Source organism: the organism of the source record quoted next, unplaced genomic scaffold, assembly GCF_019419815.1.
Source record: "Pyrus x bretschneideri cultivar Hongxiangsu unplaced genomic scaffold, Pyrus_bretschneideri_v1 Contig40, whole genome shotgun sequence".
In the NCBI taxonomy this organism is placed as follows: domain Eukaryota; kingdom Viridiplantae; phylum Streptophyta; class Magnoliopsida; order Rosales; family Rosaceae; genus Pyrus; species Pyrus x bretschneideri.
In genome coordinates, this window is record NW_025999724.1 from 3,544,532 (window position 1) to 3,570,407 (window position 25,876).

Genomic DNA, 25,876 nt, shown 5'->3' on the forward strand with positions numbered 1-25,876 from the left:
ATTGGAGAGTTCCTTGCACTCCATGATTACATGCACACTTAACTCAAAGCACTATGTTACTAACAAAGTCATGATATCAAGAGCTAATAGTCAAAACATTAGCTCACAATAGTCGAACTGAAAACCAGTACAAAAGTAGTTCACAAAAGAACTCAACAAGGTTGGTAACAAAATCCAACTTTTCTGTCAATTTAGAATATAATAAGAGAACAAGTAAAATACGACATATTGTTTACAAAATCAAGACCTCTTATTAAAACTTATGAACAAAATTTACTCTTAAAGTATCAATCACTAACACTTCAAATTTTTAACACAAAAGGTAATCTCTTACTTCCATTGATCAACAGAGACAAAATTATATATAGATAAAGTATTATTACTCCCACTGATTAAGAGAGTAAAACAAAACTTTGTAAATGTCTACAAAATGAAACAAATACCTTTCAAAAACTCCCATTTGCAAAACATTAGTCATGGGATATAAAACATAAAATTTGTGAGCTCAACATCTTTATTCTAGATATTTGTAGGGAAGTGACTCTTGTGACTGAAAAACTATACAAAATCATTTGGTCAGTTTTGTTCATCTAACATTTGACAGAAATAGAAAACTTTAACTAAATGTTTTCTAATGCATCAAAAGCATATAATTCTAGAATCATCTTTGGACAGAAACTAATTATATTAGGTTTGCATAGCTAAAACATAAAATACAAGGGTAAACGTATATAGCTTCAACACTTTTGAGCAGATGAAGTATATACCATCTTGTCAATTCCATGCTTCACTATACATTGATTTATAGTTGTACTGAATAAGAAAACACTTTTGAGCAGATTAATTATCCATCAATAACATATAAATCACAAGTCCAATTTCTTGAACAACATACAAGAATTAATAAGCAAAACACTTTTGAGCAGAATATACTCATTAACCCTTCTTGAATTTCCTACACAATTAGTTGCATATATAACAAATAAAATATAAACAAGTATGATAATGTCCGTTGTATCTACCAAAACTATGACCATTAAAAAACATGCAAAATTGATGAGTGCGAAGCCCATAATACATTATTTCTCCCACTTGGGCAAACACTCAAAATTGCAAGATTAAACACTGGAGAAAGTGGTTTTCATATAACAAAATATAGGCTAGTTGAATCAATAAACGTAGTGTAAGCTCTACCAAAATTTCAGAATTAATCATAATTTAAATAAAACCAATTTACAATCTTTAATATGCTCAAAACACGAAAATTTCTTAAATAAATTTGTTGAGTCACAAAATAGTTGGTTTGGACATAATAAACCAATCTATATGTAGCAAAATTAGGCTTATTTATAAGGAACAATATCTCAACATTATTAATCGATCTACAAGTGACAAGTGATTAGATAAACTAATGGCTACAAAATTTATTTTAGTGTATGAGATAAGTCTCACATATGTGTTAAAGATTGGGTCATAAATTAAAATGAAACCTAATAAGAGAATCCAAACTCAAAATTTATGTTTTAATTCTAAAACAAAGTCGATTAAAGTAAACACATAGATATCTCAACAACATCAATTTTTCAACAATAAATTAGAACTTACAGAAAATTAAGGCAAAAGATTGGCAAATTTACCTACTCATTCTCGATTCTACAAGATTCGTCATGGAAGTAATCGAGTTGTGGAGGATCGAACAAACTCCAAATTGCATGATTGTTACACCTTTGGGCAGAAACTAATCATGCAAAGAAAATACCTGCATAGCTAGCCAAAACATAAAATACACAAAATACATATAGCTTCAACAGCTTTGGCCAGATGAAAATATGTTAGAAGTACTTTATGATTTGCTATAATACTAATTTATAATTGGTGAGTGATTTCCTGAAATTCCCATTGGGACAAAAGTATTCACCTTATAAATTAGAATTCTGATTTTTCAAAATAATCTTTTCGAACAGTATTAAATAACCGTTTTGTTGGATATTCAATGATTCTCAAAAGATTAAATCAGACACAAGAGTATGTCGCTATTAACATTGAACAATAGAGTTCTCGAAAGAGGAAACATGATTATTCAGTTATTCGATAGAGAACAAAATGATCAATTAGTAAACTGATATCACTTTTCAATTTTTGTCTCAATAGACAATGATCATCATAATCATAATTGATGACCAAACAAAATATTGGTTTGCACAAAACAAACCAATACATTCTTTTCAACCAAATTTAATCAATGTTGCTTAATAGAAATCATTAGTATTGAGAATTTGCACAAGATAAGAACAAATAGGATCAATTAAACATGTCAAATAGTTGATACCATTAGATGTGCACAAATCATTGAAAACAATATTTCAGAACATATGTAGTTTTCGAAATTCAAAAAAAACTTAGCAATACTACTTTAGTTTGCAAATTCACCCAAAATCAATTCTTGTTAGATTGCCATGAAAGTTTTTAGGTATGCACTAGACATATATGGCTACTATTTCGCAAAATTTCATGATTTTTAAAACTTTTAAACGAGCCAAAATATGAATTCGAAAAGAGAGGTGCAGCAAATGCAGAAAATGTTCAGTACAGACCTGAGATTACAAATTCACCAAATATTCATTGTTCATCCGATATGCATGAAAATTTTCAGACATAAGGTAAACATACAAATCTGTTAATTCCCAAAATTTCATAATTTTTGAGAGATTAAAAGTGTACTAAAAGAAAATTAGAAATGGGATGTGCTGCAGAAACGCCAAAAATTCTGCAGTACATACCGGAGACTAAATAATTCACCAAAAATTCAATTTGTCTCCAATATGCATGAGAATCTCCAGAAATGAATTAGACAGATACATTTATTGTCACCAAAAGTTCCATAATTTTTGCAATCTTAAAAGTGGGCTAAGAATAAAATCGAAATGGAATGTGCTGCAGTACAGTCTCGAGATTAAAAATTCACTAATGATTTATTTTCAAACCAATGCCCGTGAAAATTTCCAGATTTGAAATAAATATCTCAATGTATATCATACTAAAATTTCATGAATTTATCAATTACATAAATATATTAAAATAATATTACAAACACACTATTCTACAGAAGTCTGCAGAATTCCAGCAACATGGTATCACACTTCAAATTTTACCATAAATCCATTTCTTGTCCAAAAGACGTGAAAATTTTTGCACGTATAGAATTCATTATATAACATGACATGACATAATTTCATCAAAATTCGAGTTAGGAAAATTTATCAAATTATTGTTCTAGAGCTGTCAGATAAATATGCATTGATGAGAATTTGGCTAAACAATGACCACTCACTATATGTTTGCTACACAAAATGCAAATAGGTAACAAAAATTTCATTCTTTTGATGATTACAACAAGCAAGGCATCCCTTTTCACCATAAAAGAAAAAGATTTAGTTATTTAGACAACTTCGCTTAAATTCTACATCAGCAAAATATCCAAATTTGTTAACCATATGGAATTTCAATGCAAAAGCCACACTACCATCCTTTAATTCATCATTCCAAAAAATTATGGACCGGACTACAATGTTAAATCATGCAATAAATAAGCCAATGTAGTTAAAATATAAGTTTATATAGGCAAAAAATCTCAACACTACCCGTGCAATTCTTCTCTTCAATACAAGGGTAATAGATTCATGAACATGAAAATCCCAAAAAACATGTGAACAAGATACATATAACTCAAGCTTCTCAAGATCGAGAGATTTGGGACTTGAAAGTTTTCTAAGCCTTCTAAATTTCTGTAAAATTAGTTCATACATTCAACTAAGATATGAACTTGAATGCCTACATACGACACATTTGTGCCATGGTATCCAAATTCAAATTTTAAAGTATGAAATCATATACCATGGCTCAACCAGGAAACTAGTATCCATAAGGTTAATTTCCATCAACTCAAAATAATATCACAAGATTGTAATAGAGAACTTACCAAATTTAAATTTAAAAATTTAAAACATAAGCAGAAGCATGAACTCTTAACTTAATCGATTTAGTTGGAACCAAAAGCTTAATTTCAATTCAACCAAATGAGATGGAGATTAAATTGCGAAGAACAATTTCATACCTTTCCGGAGAGAATTTATAATGAAAAATGCCGAATAGAGCCAAAAGCCGCCGGAAAAATATTTGCGTCTCAAGCTTATGTTAATCAGTTGAACCTCTAACCAAGAACCATTGAGCAAACACTCACATGGTTCATCCAAAATAAAATCAATCATCAATTTATCTGTCAAGTCGTTTAGTGATAGATAAATGATATTGATTCCTAAAGTTTTACTTCATTTGTTGAAGTCTGGTACTCCTTCTACTTGATGCCATTCTGCAAGCATTTCAGTTTTGATGCGTGCGAAATATGCAGCAAGTTTACAACAAACTCATTCAGGATTGCGGAAGCATTTAACCAGGATCATTCAAGTGTTTTCACTACTCTGAAAGGATGTACTTCTCTGCATAAATGTAACAAACACAACTCGAAGAATACCATGTAATTATTCATCATGCAATTGATTTTAAAAGAAATTGCAGATGAATTGGTCAGAGTATAGCGGAAGCATTAATTTAACCAGAATCAAATATATATACCTCAGTTCCCTTAGTAAAAATAAAGAACCCTAGCCACGTTGGGTGGCTCTGATACCACATGTAAGAATTACATAAAAAATTAAGCTAACAATATCACCAACGCAGTGTTAGGATTACCAACATAAAAAAACAGATCAGTAACAACCAAATCATAGCATCACATTAGTCGCAAGGATGACTTACCTGATGGAGTCGCCATTGAATGAATAACAGAAGTAGTCTTCTACTTCCAATACCTCTTTATGAATTCTACTAGCGAAATAGGTTTGTAGTATTGTGAGATTTTCAACGGTATGGAAGCAGGGACTGCTTCTTGGTTATATAGCTAGGGTTTCAACCAATTCCACCCTATTAACGGAAAGGATATCCACCCTAATCTTTTCTAATCAATTAGAGTCCCATCATGACTCTTATACCTTGTATTCTCTTAATAAAAGGGCCATAAATTGATTGCAAGTAATTAGGACTCCAATATGTTTATTCCTTTAAGGCTCCAAGAATCATAAAAGATTTCATTAACTTGATTACCAAGTCAACTACTCTCTCAAAGATTCTCGGCATAATTCATTGTCATTCACAAATGGTTTTACAGTAAGCACTTCAAATTATTGATTAGCATAGAAAATATCATAGAGGAAAGTCGGTCAATGGCAAAGACCGACTTGTGTAATGAAATGATGAAGGAATTGCTCCTCTATTCCTTTTGCATATTGTTAATGCAGAATACTCTATAACTACTACGTATGTATATATATGTGTGCACGTTTAATTAGATTCCATGCGCATTATTATTACTATTACTAGCTCAAAAATGCAGAAATTGCTCATCGCTTCCTTTTGCATATTGTTACTGGTTTTCTTCAAACTAGTTGAAGCAAGTCCATTTACATGCTCCGAATCCAAATGTAGCGATGATCAAGGCCCGGCTATCCATTTTCCATTGCACCTCAAGCATCATTGTGGTCCTGGACTTGAATGCAATCAGACAGATGAGCAGCCGATAATCCTAGTAAAATTCTTTGTCAAGCGCATAGATTACAAGCGTCAGGAAATCCAAGTGCGTGACCCATATTACTATAATAATTGCTTGCTGCTAATAAAGCCTGTAAAACTCCCAAACATGCCACTCTCTCCCTTCTACTTGTCAATTTTCAACATCCTTAACGTTACCTTATTCAGCTGCCCACCTGTTGGAACGTATTATGGGAATCAAGTCCCCTGCCTCGGTGACCCTGGTAGCACAACTTATGGTGTTTATGGTGATAATTCTTTTGAATTCATCCGGTGGCTACCGTCTTGTACAAGAATGTATGATGTTTTATCAGTTCCAATTGGTACTTGGTTAGGAAAGGAACATGGTGTTCTTCGTTTCAAGTGGTCTAAACCAAATTGTACAGAATGTGAAGCAGATGGAAAGAGGTGTAGATGGAAGAACAGTGGCACCAACAGTGAAATTGAATGTGTGAGGAAACCAAGTAAGGATAACATATATTTGTACTCAGTGGTAAGTACTTATAAACATCTTTAAATTTATGTCTCAGTAATTATTATTTAAAAAAGATGTTGTCCATTTTATTAGGATTAATCGATTGACAGTCTTGATTTAATTTGCAATTATCTTTTACAGGCAACACATGGAAATTATTGGCTACTGGTGGAATCCTGGGTTCTTTGCTTCTTGTTCTACTGATGATTGCAGCATATCGGGTATACAGCGCTGACAGAAAGGAAAAAGAGAGTCGATTAAGAATTGAAAGATTCTTAATGGATTACAAAGCACTGAAACCGAGCAGGTATTTGTACGCAGATATTAAGAGGATTACAGATCAATTCAAGGACAAGTTGGGCCAAGGAGCCTATGGAACTGTCTTCAAAGGAAGGCTTTCTTCTGAATTCCTTATTGCTGTCAAAGTCCTCAACAGTTCTAAGGGAGATGGGGAAGAGTTCGTAAATGAAGTGCGAACCATGGGTCATATCCACCACGTCAACGTGGCTCGCTTGGTTGGATTTTGTGCTGATGGATTTGTACGAGCTCTTGTTTACGAGTTCTTCCCCAATGGTTCCCTGCAAGATTTCATTTCGTCTGCAGATAGTAAGAATTCCTTCCTTGGTTGGGATAAGTTGCAAAATATTGCCCTCGGCATAGCCAGGGGAGTTGAATATCTTCACCAAGGATGTGATCAACGAATCCTCCATTTCGATATCAAACCCCATAATGTTTTGCTAGACCAAAACTTCACTCCAAAAATTTCTGATTTTGGTTTGGCCAAGTTATGTTCCAAGGATCAAAGCTTGGTGTCTATGACTACAGCCAGGGGGACCATGGGATACATTGCACCCGAAGTGTTCTCCAGGAATTTCGGAAACGTGTCTTACAAGGCAGATGTCTATAGCTTTGGAATGCTGCTGCTCGAGATGGTAGGAGGAAGGAAGAATATTGGTTCAACCATAGAGAACACCACAAATGAAATTTACTATCCACAGTGGATTTACAATCTTCTAGAGGAAGGGGATGACCTACGAATCCATATTGGGGAAGAAGGAGATGGTAAAATTCCAAAGAAACTTGCAATTATAGGGCTATGGTGTATCCAGTGGCACCCGGTGGATCGTCCGTCCATGAAAATAGCGGTTCAGATGTTAGAAGGAGACGGAGAAAGCTTGACCATGCCGCCTAATTCCTTTGTGACTACAGGTCCTACAACTAAAAATGGAAGCATTCCGGCAAGACGACTAGAGTTGGAACCAATTGCTGAACTAGAGTAGAAATTGTAACAACAATATATGTAATATTAACATTGAATGTGTAATCTTTCGAACCTAATTTAAGGGTGTTTGTTTCCAATTCTTGTAGACTTTTTTTATTTTTTTATTTTGTAAGCGTCGAAGGAAATCAAGTCTTGGACTTGCCCTATGCATGTGGCAACCCCTCCCAATTTTTTCTCTTCACATTCGGCCAACTTTTACTTGGAATTTTAATTGGTATAAATCTTAAACAAAGGAAAACAAAATGTAGTTTCTGAGGTATTGAATCATTGAAATGGACGTCGTGCTGCTGGGTTGGAACTTGGAAGAAACTTCATGGATGGATGCTGGATAGAGATAGCAAATTAACTCATTGAATTGTTAAGGGTATCCGATATTCACACCAGTTGCTATAATAAAAGATTTGGAATTATGTGTATTATCCAAATGATTATTCTTCTTTTATTAAATTTCCAAAGAAAATGAAAATGAAGTAAAATTGTATAAATTAATGAAGTGTCAAAAGACAATAATAAATTAATGGAAAAAGACTAAAATTGTATAAATTAATGGAGTATCAAAAGACAATAATAACAGAAAAAATCATTTTTCGTTAAACAAATTAACTATTTATTTAAGAGGATGTGGATGAAGGTTGATGCATCACGTGAATACAAAAAAACCAACTTTGAAGAGAGACATTCATTAGAAGCAAAGATAAAAGTTATAATGATTTAGGAAAAAACAAGAAAAGGTAATTAAATGGGACTCATTGACATGATTAGGAAAGGGCTGGTGAACGAGAATTTTTTTAATATGATCGGAACACGAGATGATATATCATGTGTTACTATGCAAATAGTGGGATATGTGTGTTAAAAAGTTCATATCTTAAAAAGTAAAATTTTCCACTACTTATATAAAAATACATGATGTACCATTCGTGTTCCGATCACAATGAAAAATTTCCCATAGTGAACAATCTTGAGACATTCATTACAAGCCAATAAAAAAGTTACAACAATTTACCAAAAAGCAAGAAAACCTCATTAAGTGGGATTCCATAAAATACTTGATTAAGAGAAAAGTGATGCTATCTACATACTTTATTCAATTTGCAGGACCGACATAATGGACTGAAAGAAAATCAAATAACAAAATTTAACAAATGATACATGAGAAGTTAAAACGAATGTGTAGATAGTACAACCAAATAATATTATTATGTTTACTTTCAAGTTTTTAAGGAAATCCGGATTTCATGTGAATTAAAATTAATTATTCTTCTTTTATTAAATTTCCAAGAAAAATGTAAATGGAGTAAAATTGTAATGGAGTATCAAAAGACAATAATAACAGAAAAAAATCATTTTTCGTTAAATAAATTAACTATTTATTTAAGAGGATGTGGAATCGTGGATGCTGGTTGATGCATCACGTGAATAAAAAAAACCAACTTTGGAGGGAGACATTCATTAGAAGCAAAGGAAAAAGTTATAATGATTTAGGAAAAAACAAGAAAAGGCCATTAAATAGGACTCGTTGACATGATTAGAAAATGGGTGGTGAACAAGAAATTTTTTAGTGCAATCGGAATACAGGATGATACACCATATATCATTATGCAAATATATGTGTGTTAAAAAGTTAATATCTTAAAAAATAAAATTTCCCACCATTTATATAAAAACAAGTGATGTACCATTCGTGTTCCGATTATAAAAAAGCCAATAAAAAAGCTACAACAAAAAAGCTACAACAATTTACGAAAAAGCAAGAAAACCTCATTAAGTAGGACTCATTAAAATACTTGATTAAGAGAAGAGTGGTGCTATCTAGATACCTGATTCAATTTTCAATCATCCGATATAATGAACTAAAAAAAATCAAAAAACAAAAATTAACAAAAGATGCCTAGGAGGTAAAAGAAAGTGTGTAAATAGCACAACCAAATAATATTATTGTGTTTACTTTCAAGTCTTCAAGGGAATAAGAGTGCTAGTTTGCAATTGGATAAAAGGTTGAAATTATTAGAAGAATAGTCATATTCTTGTGTATACTTTCTAGTTTTTAGAGAAATGAGAGTGGAAATTGGAATTGGAATTAGGAATGAAAGTTCTACTTGACTGACCAAGAAAGAAAAATGGTAGGTCTTCCAATTGATGTGAATCAATAATCTAATATTTGGTTGGGAGCTAGTGGCCAGAGCACCCTCCGTGCAGCTGCAGTATTGAAAAATATCTAGGAGGAAAAGTCATGCTAAGTTAAAGCCAGGCCCATGATGCCGGACAGTCGGTCAATGACAGGACTGACTTATGTAATAATTGAGATTGATGTACATGTAACAGGCCCATGATGCCGATTAGTCGGTTAATGACAGGACTGACTTATGTAATAATAGAGATTGATCTACATGGAACGGGTGCCCGTGACAATCGCAGTTAACAATACAATAATATGTAATAAAGACTTACACACGACAATACATTATTCATCCTTCGTTACAAAGAAAAACACATCATCCTTTTCCCGATTTCATGTGAATTAAAATTAGTTCAAAATACAAAAAATTGCTCCTCTCTTCCTTCCTCTTGCATATTTTTACTTGTTTTCTTTAGAAAAAATTATAGCAATAGTCTTTTACTTTTAATTCAATTAGAGCAATAATCTATCAACCAAAAATTCATGACCATTGACCCCTTAACTTACCAAAATATGCAACTATGATTCTTTTTGTCAACTCCATCATAATTTTGTTAAAAAGACTCATATTGGAAGAACCATTGATACAATTAGATTAAAGTTGAGAGACGTTGCTCTAATTGGCTTAAAGTTAAAGGACAATTTCACTAATTGGGTTAAAGTTGAGGGACTATTGTTACAATTTTTTTTCATTTGGTTTTCTATATTTGCCTATTGATTCAGTCTCAAGTGTGTGTGGCACGTGACTTATTTTAACGGAAAGTTTAATGAAGTTAACGAAAAGAACTACAGTTACACGTTTTGACGAAATTAAGGGATCAATGATTATGAATTTTTAGTTGATGAACTATTACTCAAACTAAGTTAAAGTTGACGGATCGTTGCTACAATTTTCAGTTGAGGAAAGCAAGTATAACATATATAATTATTGTTGGGTTTAAGCAAGTATCATGAGGATATTAATGACAGTCAAATTTTGCATCTTATGTGAAATCCCGTTCTCGGATTTCACTATTATAATCTACGTATTTGTATTATTGAGATTTTATATTATTTTTCGAGAATTTATATTAGTTTATTTGAAATTAGATTTCAATTAAACTAGGTATGAAGGGTTTGGAAAATTATTATTTACTCATTGACTTGTTGAGGTCACAAGTAACGTTTTCGAATAGGCCTTGAAGCCACGAGCGCATAGGCGAAAGCCGTTTGCAAGTCCGAGTTATGACGGTATAGTTACGGACATTTGAAGTTGTGAAACTTTAAGTTGTGAAAATTATTTAATTTCCACTAGAGGGTAAAAGGTCCCAATATATATTTGGGTTAAGTGAACCGGTTAAGGGGATTAGAAAAGAACCAAGAGGGAGGAGGAAAGAGAAAAAAAAAAAAAAAAAAAAAAGAAGAAGAAAAAAAAGGGTCGCTGCTAACCCGTTTTGGGGTTGAATTGGACCCGTTAACCCACAAACTTGACCCGCTTGTATTTCCTTCATCTGAATTCCGTTTTGAGTGATCTTGGTGTCCATGGAAAGCTCTTGATGAGCCCTACATCTTTGTAGTGTTAGATTTCCCAATTTCTTTCCCATTTTTCCAGTTCAAAGCCACAAACCCACGGGTGTTCCGGCTGCTTTATCCCTTTTTTCTGGTGGCTCCGGCAAGTTTCACCGTCCGTGACCACCACCAAAAGACTCCCCTCAACCCCAGAAACAAAGCCCAAGCGGTGTTGGAGGCGTCAGAGTTCGATTGGATGTCGAATTCAAAGCACACCCACCTTAGGGTTCTGGCGGTTCGTGGCCAGTTTGGGGTGTTTTCTAGCCAAATTGGCCTTGGCCGTAGGTATAAAGTTTACTTTACTCGTTGAGATCTTCATTCCTGTAAATTTTGATAATTTTTAGAAATAGTTGGATTTTCCAGCGAGTCGGAGCGGCCGACCGCCACCTGCGGCGGCGCGTGGCCTGTGGGCCGATGATGTCTTTTTAAGCACTTTTAGATGCCATGAGTTCATGTTTGATATCCGTACGATGTAAATTGATTGTCTGGACTTAGCTTCATTTCGATATGTGAATAGGTCAAAATATAAACCGATGATCCAACCGCTGGATCGTCACCAAACTTTAAGCCATTATAATAAGTAATATTTGAGGATGTTAGGAACTTACGGATCGAGAATCCGACGTACGGATCTTCCCGAATTGGATTTCTAAGTTTGTAAAATAAATTATTGATTGCCACCTAACTTTTAGTAATTGGCAGAGATTCGACTGTCAGATCGCGATGAAATTTTAGTATGTTATTCTTTGAGAATAATGTGGACCTTAGGAAGTTACGGATCTAGATTATGATGTGTGGATCTTCTGGATCAAATTTTGTAGCGTTGTGGATCCTACTGTTGACCGAGAATTGACTTTTGGTCAACATGTCTCGAAACATTCTAAATACTAAAATTAATACTACAGGGGACTAATTGAAGTCTAGTGTGCTTACATTGATTAGAGAGTGACTTAAGTATATGAGATATGGATATTAACTTATTTTCTTTTATTAATATCGTATGTGAATATGTCTTGGTCTTATAAATGGGATTTGTATTGAAATATGATTTTATATATTAGCCATAGACTATGTTATTAAACATGAATTGGCTTGTGTACTGATGATGGTTGGGATATATTTGAATTTAATTATATTTTAGTACTGTGATTGATGTGTATGATTATTTTTTTATGATAAGGTTATCCTAGAATCCTATTTGAAGTATGTTGTAGCACCTATATGCTTATGTGACATTTTAGTGATGGCCTTGAGAAGTTGATGGTGTAGATGACTACGTTGAAACTCATAGAGGTTGAGATGTGGTTAAGTGTTGTGTTGAAGTTATTGCACCATGTAGCAAAGGTACATGGATGGTCCTGCTTGGTATATCTGCGATTGGGGGACCCTACGTATTCGGGGGTGATCATGCCTGGTATATCTGCATTGGGTGATCACCGTCTGCACGATTATGTTGAAACATAATGATGTATATGATGGATGAAATAGAAACCTTGATTATCATGTGGGTTATTATGTACCTTGAATTGAATAATTCATGCTTGTCAAGTCCAAATGTTTGATTGATGAATGTTATGCCTTTTTGGCTTGAACGAATCGTGTTATATGTCGAGTTATAGAGAAGTTGAACTACGAATGGCTTGATCCCTAATAAGGGTACGTAGGCAGTTTAAAGAAGAGGTTAGATGCAGCTATAAAGTATACGAAAAATTATTATGCATTTGGATCTTGAATGATACTTTGTGTATATTCAAGAGGTGGGGTATGTTAGATATACGGGTATTTGGTGACGTCACGTGTCGATCATGGACGTATGTCGGGATTAGGGCATGACATCTTACATGCAAGGCAACGTATATGTGGAAATTATTGGCTACAAGTAGAGGAATTATGATGTCAAAATTCGAACTAGGTTTAACACATGATTTGTCTAGGGTGTTGCTACGACTGAATGGCTCAAGAGAAAGAGAGAATAGGTGTAGCACTAGATAGTTCGTGTTTATTTAGGAATAAGGTTGGTATGTGTTTAGATCTAACTTAACTAAAATGATGATACACTTAGTGAGATACTGGTTTAGTTAAATTTTTTCTTATCCCTGACTTGGAATCCATTGTGAAAACTGAAAAGTGTGTTTGCCTAAGTTTGTAAATGGAAATAAAATAAGGGAAATTTTATTTAAACCCATCTAACCTATTTCCACACTCAACTTACTCTTTGCACCCATTTGATTTTTAACTAAACTATTAATATTTCTTTAAACCCAAATTTAATACCTAATATACCCCCATAAACCCAATTCAATATGTGGATTTACTTTTACATCCATTTGATTTTTAGAAGATAAATTTGATGGGAGGAAGCTCCTCCTGTAATTTGTTTCATGGCAAGGAAGTGGTCTAGAACTCGTACCACCAATCTGAACTTGATTTCTTTGGTCTAGCCCTCGTACTTATTCCATTCCACAAGACACTCCCACCAGGACTTTGCATGGGGCCACCATGCTCCTTGACAGGCCACCCAAACAAATTAGGATCAGTGGATGCTTTTGTGGCAAGTGACTCCATACACCTTTTTGGAATGTTGAGTTCTTCAACATAAGGGAGAATGTCATCACAAGTTTGAAGTGCCTTTAGAGAGTCCTTCTAATTTCGAAGAACTACTTGATTGAGAAAGGCTTCACTTTGTCCTCCCCATACCCTTCAGTCATTTCTAGATGCTCAGCAGCACATCGTAGATATACAGTTAGCTCAAATTTCACCCCGTAGCAGAATTTGGCTACCAATTCAAATGTTTTAGCCCCACCAGGAATATCAGGGATGGTTATGAGAGCTATTAGGGTTTTAGCTAGAATGAACGTAGGATAAAGTCATCGTAGGGTTTAATTATAGTGTTTGGATTTATTGATAAATTTGAGTTTTATTATTAATTTCATTTTGTACTTAATAGTAATTATGCAATAGGGTAAAATAGACAATTAACATTTAAAATTTAAGTTGAGTGTAAAAATAGGTTAGATGAGTTTAAATAAAATTTCCCATAAAATAATAATGAAAGCAATAACCATTTCATGATTGAGTCAAGACTATAAACGTTCATAAAAGGGATTCGTGGGCTAATAAGCCGATTTACATAACTGAAACTTAAATAAACTTCGAAATGTAAAGAAAACAAAAAAAAAATCTATCAAGATTCATAATCATAACCATTCTAGCACATTATTCTTCTTTTATTAACTTTCCAAGGAAAAGTTAAATAGGGTAAAAGATTTTTTTTTTTTGAATAAACGATATTATCTACACTAAGAGGAAAGATGTAACATCCCACATCGACCAACGGAGAGGGGGTGATATGCCTTATATGTACATGGCCACCTCCATATAGCATGATGCCTTTTGGGAACTCATTGGTTTCAGGGTTCCATCAGAACTCTGCAGCTAAATGAGTTTGGGCGCGAGCATTCCTAGGATGGGTGACCCGTTGGGAAGTTCTCACGTGAGTTCCCAGAAACAAAACTATGAGGGCATGGCCGGGGCCCAAACCGGACAATATCGTGCTACGATGGAGCTAGTCCGGGATGTGATAGAATGGTATCAGAGCCACTCTGCCGTGTGGTGCGAGTGTGCCAACGAGGATGTCGGGCCCCTGAGGGGGGGGTGGATTGTAACATCCCACATCAACCAACGGAGAGGGGGTGATGTGCCTTATATGTACATGCCCACCTCCATATAGCACGAGACCTTTTGGGAACTCACTGGCTTCGGGTTTCATCGAAACTCCGAAGTTAAGCGAGTTCAGACGAGAGCATTCCCAAGATGGGTTACCCATTGGGAAGTTATCGCTTGAATTCCCAGAAACAAAACCGTGAGGGCGTGGCCGGGGCTCAAAATGGACAATATCGTGCTACAACGGAGCCAGTTTGGGATGTGACAAAAAAGGTGGGTTAGGCTCACAATGAGCTAACAAGTGGCTCACTTATTAGTGAAGATGAATACTACTAAACCGTAGTACTAAGTGGCAGGGTAAAAGAAAAGTTGAGCAAAAGAAATTTCAACGATCTAGAAAGGGATCCGGGACTTCCACACACTAATTTTGTTCCTCTTATACACTATTTATTCCTCCAAAACAGTACATCAAATTGGATATGAGGCCACAACTAAGGATGAGCACAAATTGAATTAAGACAAATTGTATAAATTAATGGAGTATCAAAAGACAATAATAAGAGAAAAAAAAAATTTCTTTTGGTTAAGCAAATCAACTATTTATTTAAGAGGATGTGGATTGTGACATCCCACATCGCCCAAGGGAGTGATCCTTATATGCATATTCTCATCTCTACCTAGCACGAGGCCTTTTGGGAGCTCACTAGCTTCGGGTTCCATCAGAACTTCGAAGTTAAGCGAGTAGCGTGCGAGAGCACTCCCATGATGGGTGACCCACTGGGAAGTTCTATTGTGAGTTCCCGGAAACAAAACCGTGAGGGTGTGCTGGGGCCCCAAAGCGGACAATATCGTGCTACGGTGGTTCTCGTGTGAGTTACCAGAAACAAAACCATGAGGGTGTGCTGGGGGCCCAAAGTGGACATATCGTGCTACGGTGGAGTCGAGCCCAGAAAGTGGTCCCGCCCGGGCCGAGATGTGACATGGATGCTGATTGATGCATCACGTGAATATGAAGAACAACCTTGGAGAGAGACATTTGCTAGAGCACTTCCAGTGTAGGAAGGTTTCTTGGGCAATAGGCAACTTAATCCTCTTAAATGAACAGTAACTGTCTACAATGAACAATAACTGTCCAAATGCATCTCCACCCCTAAATTGAATAGTCCAGATAATTCGTATTAAAATATTAGTATTTTTTATTTTATAAAATAATAAAAGATAACTTTATTTTTAATTTCAGATAATAATAAAATATTAGTTGAAAGTATTCAAAAATATTGAAATGTAGTGCAAATGGAAAAACATAGTTACGTATTTATAAAAAAAAAAAAAGAATTATAATTTTTTATATTTTTAATTATGTTTTTATAATTTTTAATAATTCCTCTAATTTTTTAATAATTTAAATTGTGGCATACTACATAATGACGTCAACCTTACGTCACATAGGAAGGGCGCTGAGTTAGGCAATTATTGTCTGACTTCTCTATAGGACTCACCTTAGGTCCAATTGTCCGAGTGTGCTGGAGTGTTTTGGGGAGGAAGAGAGTAGATTGGGTTGCTCATCCCCAAGACAATAAGAAACGGTAGACTTGCTTTGAGAAAAAAAAAAGAAAAAAAAAAGAAAAAAGAAAAAAAAAGTTATAATGATTTAGGACAAAGGAAGAGAAGGTCATTAAATAGACTAATTTACATAATTAGGAGAAGGGTGGTGAGCGACCTTGGAAGGAGACATTCATCACAAGCCAAAAGAAAAGTTACAATGATTTACGAAAAAGCAAGAAAACATCATTAAGTGGGACTCATTGAAATACTTAATTAAGAGAAGCGTGGTGCTATTTACACATTGTATTCAATTTTCAGTCGTTTAATTAAATGAAATAAAGAATAGTAAATGACATAAATTAACAAAAGATATGTGAGAGGTAAAAGAAGGTATGTAGATAGCACAACTAAATAGTATTATTGTGTTTACTTTCAAGTCTTTAGGAGAATGAGAGTGCAAGTTCGCAATTGGAACAAGAGATAAAACTTTTAGGAGAAAACTCATATTCTTGTGTTTACTTTCAAGTCTTTAGAGAAATGAGAGTACAAGTTCGTAATTGAAATTAGGGATGAAAATTGAGAAAATTTGAAATAGGTCCAATTTTATAGACTACTTTTTAAAATAAGTCTAATTTTTAGTGACTTTTGACTTTTGAAATAAGTCTAATTTTTAGTTACTTTGAACCCATATAAAAAAACCTCATGAAAATTCTACATGACCATGACCAAGAAAGAAGTCTAACTTTCTAAGTGGTAGGGCTTCGAATTGATGTGATTTAATAATCTAATATTTGGTTGTGACCTTCCGTGAAGCTACAGTATTGAAAGGTATCGAAGCGGAAAAGTCATGCTAGGTTAAAGTCAGGCCCAAGATGCTGGACAGTCGATCAATGGCAGGACTGACTTATGGAACAATTGAGATTGACGTACATGTAACAGAGCCATGATGTCGGACAGTCGGTCAATGCCAGGATTGACCATGTAATAATTGAAAATGACGTACATATAACGAATAATTAATAATACAATGATATGTGAATAAAGACTTATACACAACAATTCGTACATTATTTATCCTTCAATACAAAGTAAAACACTTCGAGTACAGATCCTCTTCGGATCTAAAAAAATTGAGCCTAAGGATCAAATGATCCGAATTATTGAAATTTGATCCAATGGTTACAATTATTATAACTTTTAAGGAATGAGAGTGCAAGTTCGCAATTAGAATAAAAGATGAAATTTTTAGGAGGAAAGTCATTATTGTGTTTACTTTCAAGTTTTTAGGGGAATGTGAGTGCAAGTTTGCAATTATGATAAGAGATGAAATTTTTAGGAGAAAAGTCATATTATTGTGTTTATTTTCAAGTCTTGAAGAATGAGAGTGCAAGTTAGCGATTGGATTTAGGGATGAAAATTCTACATAACTATGACAAAGAAAGAAGTCTAACTTTCTAAGTTGTATGACTTCCGATTGATGTGAATTGGTAATCCAATCTTTGGTTGTGAGCTAGAGTGGCTAGAACACCCGCCGTGAAATAATATCCAAGAGGAAATGTCATGCCTTGTTAAAGCCTGGCCCATGACGCCGAGCAGTCGGTCAGTGGCCACGCTGACTCCAAGAGAAAATGTCACGCCTTGTTAAAGCCAGGCCCATGATGCGGAGTAGTCGGTCAGTGGCCACACTGACTCCAAGATGAAATGTCATGCCTTGTTAAAGCCAGGCCCATGATGCCGGGCAGTCGGTCAGCGGCCAGACTGATTTATGTAATAATGGAGATTGATTTACATGTAACGGAAGCACTGACGGGAGCATTGTGATAATGATAGCTAATGACATAATGCTACGTGGATAAAAACTTACACACGATATTACATTATGGATCCTTAATAACAAAGGAAAACACTTCATCCTGTTCCGGATGTCATGTGAATTATAATTAGTTCAAAAATGCAGAAATTGCTCATCTCTTCCTTCCTTTGGCATATTTTTACTTGTTTTCTTCAAGAGTGAAATTGAAGGTGTACACTTGAGGAAAGCAAGCATAACATATATTTACCACTGGAGTTTAAGCAATTATCATGAGAATACTAATGACTGTGCTCTGATTTTGTATCTTACATGCATGGCAACATATATATGGAAAAGATTGGCTACAGGTGGTGGAATCCTGGGTTCTTTGTTTCTTGTTCTACTGGCAACTGCAGCATATTGGGTATATGGCGCTCATAGAAAGGAAAAGGAGAATGAATTAAAGCACTCAACTCAAGCAGGTAAAGAGGATTACAAATCAATTCAAGGTGTTGGTGTCAAACCTCGAATAAAGCCCGACTAGGTTCAACACATGGTTTGCTCTGGGTGTTGTTTTCGGTCTCGGTGTCACTGGATGGCTCAAGCCTCAAGAGAAAGAGAGAATAGACATGGCACTAGATAGTTGGGCTTTTATTTAGGAATAAGTTTGGTTTGCACTTAGATCTAACTTATGAACCAAAACGACACCCAGTGAGATGTTCGGTTAAGTTTTTTCTTATGCCTCGAGTGAAGGAGGACTTGGAATCCGTTGTGAAAAGTGTGTTTGCCTAAGTTTGTAAATAGAAATAAAATATTAATGAAAGCTAAAAACTGAGTGTAACTATTTCATGATTAAGTCAAGACTATAAACGATCATAAAAAGGGATTCATGAGCTGATAAGCCGATAAGCCGATTTACATAACTAAAACCTAAATAAATGTCGAAATGTGAAGAAAACAAAATAATTCTAGCAAGATTCATAATCATAACCATTCTAGCACATCATGATCTACAAGTAATAATCTTCCATTCTAAAATGCCATATAACGAAGGGAATGATAAATGCTAATCATCCTAACACTTAATTCTTGTATCTTCCCTTTTTGGCGTCATAGTTAACAAGAGAATTATTATTAGCACTCTAAACATTTAATTATGTACTTTAAACTTTTTACATTTAAAAAGAAAAATATTCTTACAATGAGTGCACAATTAGATTTTTAGATTGCCAATAATAGTTTCTTTTTGTTGTGACATATGTTCTAATACATATTATGATTGTGTAAGTCCTAAGTGGAGATAGATTATAAACCCTTTGGGATCTAGAAGATCTTTCCTAATAGACTTTGTATTACTTGGAGAACAAGTTTTTCTCCTCCTTATTACTATAAATAAATGCACAAGGACTGGGGAATTAACACACAATTCCTCAAGTCTGTTCTCCACTTTCTTTCTCTCCATGCCGCACCCCTCAGTTAAATATAGGCTATAACACATTATCAGCATGCTTTTCACGCTGTGCTAAAGAGAATTTATTCATTTTCAATCAGGGGAGTATTACGTTTCAATTCTTTTTAATTCATTAAATTTTGATTTTTCATCAATTCATATACTTTTATTGATTCAATTTATTTTTCTTGTGTTCAACGTGATACAAGCTTTGGAGATGGAAAGCCGAAATTGAAGAATTAATTTTCTGCATCAAACCAGTTCACCAATATCATCACGCAATCAGGTTCTTCCAAAACAACGGTTTTAATCTTGATATTTTTGCAGCCCTGATAACATGAACATTCACCATAATGCATAACTCAACTTTACGTTTTTCGAATTTTAGATTCTATATAAATTGTGTGTGCATTATACCCATTATTTTAAATTATGTGAATTGATATTGCATGACATTATATATAGATCAACATGAAACTATATATGCATCTAATTGAATTGAATAAAACTTTGACAAAATTTAGGGTTTCGTGACCTCAACCAACAAGCTGCAGGCTTTGAGTTGCGCCGTTATGTGAGACATGGAGTTGCGATGCACTGGAGCACAACTCTGTTGCGTTGAGAACCCAAAGAAAACGACGCCGTTTGACATCATCCTCAACCCTGAAAACCTAGCCTCGCCGGAAGCCAAGCCCATGGCTTTGCAGTTCTTTTTCTGGACATCACGACCTGCAGTTGTGTCCTTTTTGGGTTTTGCAACGTAGTCTTCGATGACATCCCTTGAATTTCCCATTGAAATTCATCGAAATAAAAAAAATTCCGAATTGAATTCCCTAGGTTCTACCTTTTCCCGACGTCGAGGATTCTCCTTCGTTGTTGAGACTAGTTCTTCGATGAACCACCATGCATCGTACAAAGACTCCGTCGCCAGAAATGATGGCTCCAGATTTCTTCCTTAGTGAACCCAGACAACATGGCTAGGATTCTTGATTGGACCAAACTTATGACCTTTTGGGCTTGGATCACCTCGCCCTGTAGTAGGGCTTGCACTCGCAGCCTGCTACGCATTCCTCAGCTCAGTTGGGCTTTACCATTCCTATGTCCACCCACAGGAGAACCCAGTCCGTGTGATTGTTGAGGATCCCTTGCACCTCACTACACTTGATCAGCGCCCCTACATGGGCTCTTGCTGATTCGAGCCTCTAGCTCCATTTATTTTTGGTGTGTTTAGGCCTGGCCTCCTCGGCCCGAACCAACCCCAGCCCAATTTTTGGGTTTTGGGCTCCCGGTTCAATTCTTTTAAAAAGCCCATTAGGGCTTTGTTCCATCTTAGGCCACCAATTATATTGCCTTTTTTTTTTAGGCCTTATGGGTTTTAAATTTTTCACCCAACTTTTAATTTTGGCCTAAAGTCTAAATAATTAAATTATAAATTCTATACATATTTGCATATTTTTATTGTTGCATATTTTTGTATATATTGCATTTGTTTGCAGGTATTATGAACTTGACGTTCATACTTCCAAGCTTGAAGTTTCGCAAAAGTGCCATAGAAACCTGAAGTTTCTTAATGCACAACACTCATGTTGAGATCCGCAATTCTCCATGCTTAAATCCATTTAAACCAAACCATGTCTTAGAACATGAATGTTCTAACTTTGATATTTATGGAAATTTTATTTCCTAAAACACAAATCACATTTTGGTTTCCGCCATTCAGCATATTGTCGAACCTTAACAAGTTTGATTTCATTGATTTGGAAGTTTCGAATAAAAAAACTAATTTATATGGATACAAGACGTGACACCTCGCTTGACTATGACTAGTTGCGTAATCATTGTAGCCAATTATGGTATGGAAGAGCTGAATAAGCCCTTGCCATGACGCATATCAAATGGAAGTACCTCACTGACAAGGACTCCATAGCTCTTTGACTCACTATGGACTGTTTCAAATCATGCAAAGATGAATTCTTGCTCGAAGCACAATATGATTGAAACCATTACGTCTATGAATGGGTACAATTCTAAAGATTGAAATCATTGTGTCTATGAATGGGTACAATTCTAAAGTTTATATCCGATTGAATTTTAACTGGGAGAAAATCTTTCTCGTCATTCTATATCTAAATTGCTCCTAAAGTAGCAGTATAGAGAGCAGAAGTTACCAAATTCTCGGATCTGATTACAACCACACTTATAAGAGAAAGGTACCCCAACAATTCAACTGGGAGTTACCGAACAATGTAGACCTAGTTTCGAGCGGAGTCTACTGAATGGTGATGCCTTGCTTCGGCAGGGATGCACCGAAGGGCATGCTTTGCTTCGGCAGAGGTGCACCGAACGGTATTGCTTTGCTTCGGCAGAGAACTACTGAACAGACCCCTCCAACTTCAGCTGGAGCTTATCGAACCTAAATCTGGGTCTATCTCTCTCTCTCACAATCCCATTTTCAAGTTTGTTTTACAACATATGGTAGAATTAGGCCTGCCAAGAGGTGGTATCACAGCCGAAGCATGATCCTTAACACCTAAAACTTCAAGAATAAGGGGTAGTATTCCCAAACCTCAACCCTACAGAATCTAATTCAAATTTGATGAAATAGATCATTATTTATGCACTTGTATGTGCCTCTACCAATGTCGTTGAGGAGTACCATTACCGTAGTCAATATGTGAGACTAATTTTGTTCCACCTAACACATTTGGAAGAGAGAAATTTGACATGGAAGGCCTATTGGCCGACCCCCTTGTATATTTGTTTACTTTGTGAACAATTTATTTTGTTCTCGAATTTAAGATTGGTGTTTGGATGTCACTATTATTCTCGAATAAGAGTTAGTTAACGAAAATTACCACATATGACTACAATTAACTCATGCTTAGGTATGTTTTGTGGGGAAGTAGTTGTTTGGTTCTATGCTAACTTCATACCTAATCATCCCTTGACAACCTTTCAGGCTTATCCAACTTGATTGTGGGGCATTACATTGCCTTATATTATCCAATGGTACTAAATTTACCATAAAGGGAAGCCTTATACTCACTCATTCCGGAAGAACGCCTTTTGAGCTTTAAGAATATTTGAGAACATTATTACCATATTGAAACAAATGTAGAAAATGGAGTAAAATTTCTTCGCATATTACCATATTGCACTTCCTACAAATATAGTCAGAAGCATATTCTAGAGAAGATGGAACGCTTAACGAGTGGATTACACCCATTCAGACCCACTATGTGGCCGGCTAGAAGTTCGCGATTCCAAAAGAATTTTCACTATGGATGTACATTTGGGATATCTAGAATGATCCATGATGTGCCGTTTTGGGCATCCTCTTACCTGAAGTAAAGACATCATACCTGGAAGCGTATCATGTCTTAGCACCCTCCATCTTTTCTACAAAGGATTCAAAATGGACATTTGTGGGCTGATTCAACAACCCTACGGACTATTTATATACTTTATGGTATTAGTTGATGCTTCTACACATTGATCACACGTGTGGTTGTTGTCCACAAGCTGCATTCTCCACATGGATAGGTAATCCTCATGTCATGCACCAACTTTTCTCCAAAATATGACTCCATAATTAGTTCATTTTATTTCATATTGATTAGATTGAGTTCAATTACAATGTATATCGTAAGAGGTTTGGGGTGAAACTCAAATATCATATTCTTCATCATCAGTGTCTTGTCCATTTATTTGGGGTGAAACCCAGAGATAGATCGACAAGCCTGCGATGAAGAAAAAGCTCATTAAGCTCATGAAAGGTAGGCCATGGCAATCCGTGCAAATGGGCCGATGAGAAGAACAAAAATAAGACAACCTTTGAATGCTTGATAAGCTAGTCAGTCTACTATAGAGGACCACGTTCTTCAATATAAACCTCGAATAATAGTTCACCAATTAAATCTCTTTTTGAGGTAAGAATTTATAACACATTATTTCATTTTTATAACTAAGAACTTGATCATCACCTAGCTGACAAAGAACATGTTAGCTCTACGTTAGAACATATTGGGTCTTGAATATCACCCACAGCCACATGAGTCTCTTGTGGGCATAGAGAAGGCCTGGGGGGCATTTGCAGACATTTAACATCTCCTCCAAGCAGCTTGATGACTTTGTGCATCGAAGGGCGATCGGTTGGTTTTATTCGAATGTACCACAAGGCGATTATAACCATCTTTCTGATTACATTGTTTTCCTCCTCTGTTACATTGTCCATCTCCAAGTCATTTCCCACATTATACTGATCGTATACCCACAGTGGGAAGTAGATTTGGCTTGAATGCTCTATCGTTGTATTCAAATTCTTCCTTCTGCTTGCCATTTCCATCAACAATATTTCGAAACTATAGACATCGGCCTTGTGTGAGACGTCTCCAATATTTTTGTAGAACAATTCAGGAGCAATATCTCTCATTGTCGCCCTCGCTGCCGTCAACGTGACAATGCTATTATCCACATGATACAACTTTGCTAGCCCAAAGTCAGAAACCTTTGCTTTGAAGTTCTCATCAAGAAGAATAATATGAGGCTTGATATCGAAATGGAGAATTTGCACTGCGCAACCTTGATGTAGATACTCAATCCCTTGAGCCACTCCAAGAGAAATCTCATACATTTTGTTGATAGACAAAGGGATACTTCCTTCTTTGGAATAAATGTATTTATCAAGAGAGCCATTAGCCATGAACTCATATACTTGAGCACGCTTTGATCCCTCAACATAATAACCAACGAGTCGCATCACATTGACATGGTGAATCCTTCCAATGGTAGCTATTTCACTAATGAAATCTTGGCCATTGGCTTTGGGTTTGCCCAGAACTTTAATTGCTACAAAACGGCCGCTGCGTAACTTTCCTTTAAATACTGAGCCATAGCCTCCTTCGCCCAACTTATCCTTAAACTTGCGAGTCATCTTCTTGATGTCCGAGTAAGAGTACCTTATAGGCATGAAGTTCTTATCGCATTGCAGAAAGTCTTCTATTGTACAACACATCGACAAATGTTTTCTTCGCCATTTATAGTCTTGCTGGAAAAAATAAGCCTGCAAAAAAATATATCACCGAAAGAATCATAAGAAAAGAAACTTATATGTTTCTAAATTACATTTTACTTTGTTTCATTCATGACAAGTTGGAATCTACACACACACACACACACACACATATACAACTAATAATTCAAGCTTTTCTTACCGATGTCGATCAGTATACCCCATCCACGCACTGCAACAAAATAGCAAAGAGTAAAAGTCAATTATATCAACAGCTATAAGTTTGAAAAGTGAATAAAAATCAAAGACTTGACTACATATATGCAAGAAATACAAGCTCTGTCTTACCGATGGAATGGAATGGAAACCATCGAGGAAAGTTTCCTGCAATAAATACCATACAAAATTCGGCAACGACAAAACACTAGACTACATAGACAGAAGTTAGCATTTGGAGAGACAGTCCTTGCCATGTTTACTCAGAGTATCACCTACAGTGACAAAAGTGAAAAAATATACACAACATTAGCAATACGACAATAAGTCTTCGTTAGTGTTAAATCATCAAGTTTTGAAACATATCTTTTCAGCGAGTCCTACAATTACGCATTTGGTATGTAACCAATAAGTGAATGCCAAATTTCTGAGATGATTTAATTTACTGCCTGCCATGTTTACTTATAGGGTAATTATTCACAACCTCAATCTTGGGCCACACAACAAATTTTTATTTCACGTTTTTGAACATAGCAATATCATACATTAACTTATGTATCCATTACAACGTTAGACCTCCATCTCCTTATCCATCAATTTGTCTGTTAACTGCTCACGTAAAAGACGCAAGACCCACTCTCTCGTCCAACTGAATTGAAAAATTAATTAAATATTAATAAATTAAGAATTTCGAAAACCTTCGCACACTACTGCACGCTAGTGTGTGAGACTACTCAAAAACCTTAAATTCTTACTATTTAATTTCTCAATTCAATTGTGCGAGGGAGTGGCTAGCAACTGCAAGGTTAACATTTAACAGACAAATAAATGATAAGAATACATAAGTCTAATATTGCAACGAATTTATAAGTTGATATGTGATGTTGCAATATTAAAAAAATAAGGTACGAGTTTGCTATGTGATATAATTTACTCTTACTTATAATTTGTTAGAAGAGGATACATGTAACATCCCACATCGTCCAGGAGAGTGGATTATATAAGTCTTCTATGTATATTTTCATCTCTACCTAGCACGAGACCTTTTGAAAGCTCACTGACTTCGGAGTTC

At 35.3% G+C, this 25,876-nt stretch overlaps 3 protein-coding genes across 3 annotated transcripts in view; 1 reads left to right on the top strand and 2 right to left on the bottom strand.

Annotated features, from left to right (window-relative positions):
• The window catches only part of LOC103932520 (LEAF RUST 10 DISEASE-RESISTANCE LOCUS RECEPTOR-LIKE PROTEIN KINASE-like 2.1), a 101,169-nt gene that overhangs the window by 6,678 nt on the left and 68,615 nt on the right, over positions 1 to 25,876 (bottom strand). The window lies entirely within an intron of this gene.
• LOC125469089 (rust resistance kinase Lr10-like) lies at positions 5,505 to 7,477 on the top strand. The gene is made up of 2 exons (XM_048566015.1): positions 5,505 to 6,107; positions 6,260 to 7,477. The coding sequence occupies exons 1-2, from the start codon at positions 5,753 to 5,755 to the stop codon at positions 7,396 to 7,398; spliced, it is 1,494 nt and encodes a 497-aa protein (XP_048421972.1). The 5' UTR covers positions 5,505 to 5,752; the 3' UTR covers positions 7,399 to 7,477.
• On the bottom strand, positions 23,557 to 24,583 carry LOC103957453 (rust resistance kinase Lr10-like). Its single transcript, XM_048565951.1, has one exon. It carries the CDS (start codon positions 24,544 to 24,546, stop codon positions 23,557 to 23,559), a length of 990 nt encoding a protein of 329 aa, XP_048421908.1. The 5' UTR covers positions 24,547 to 24,583.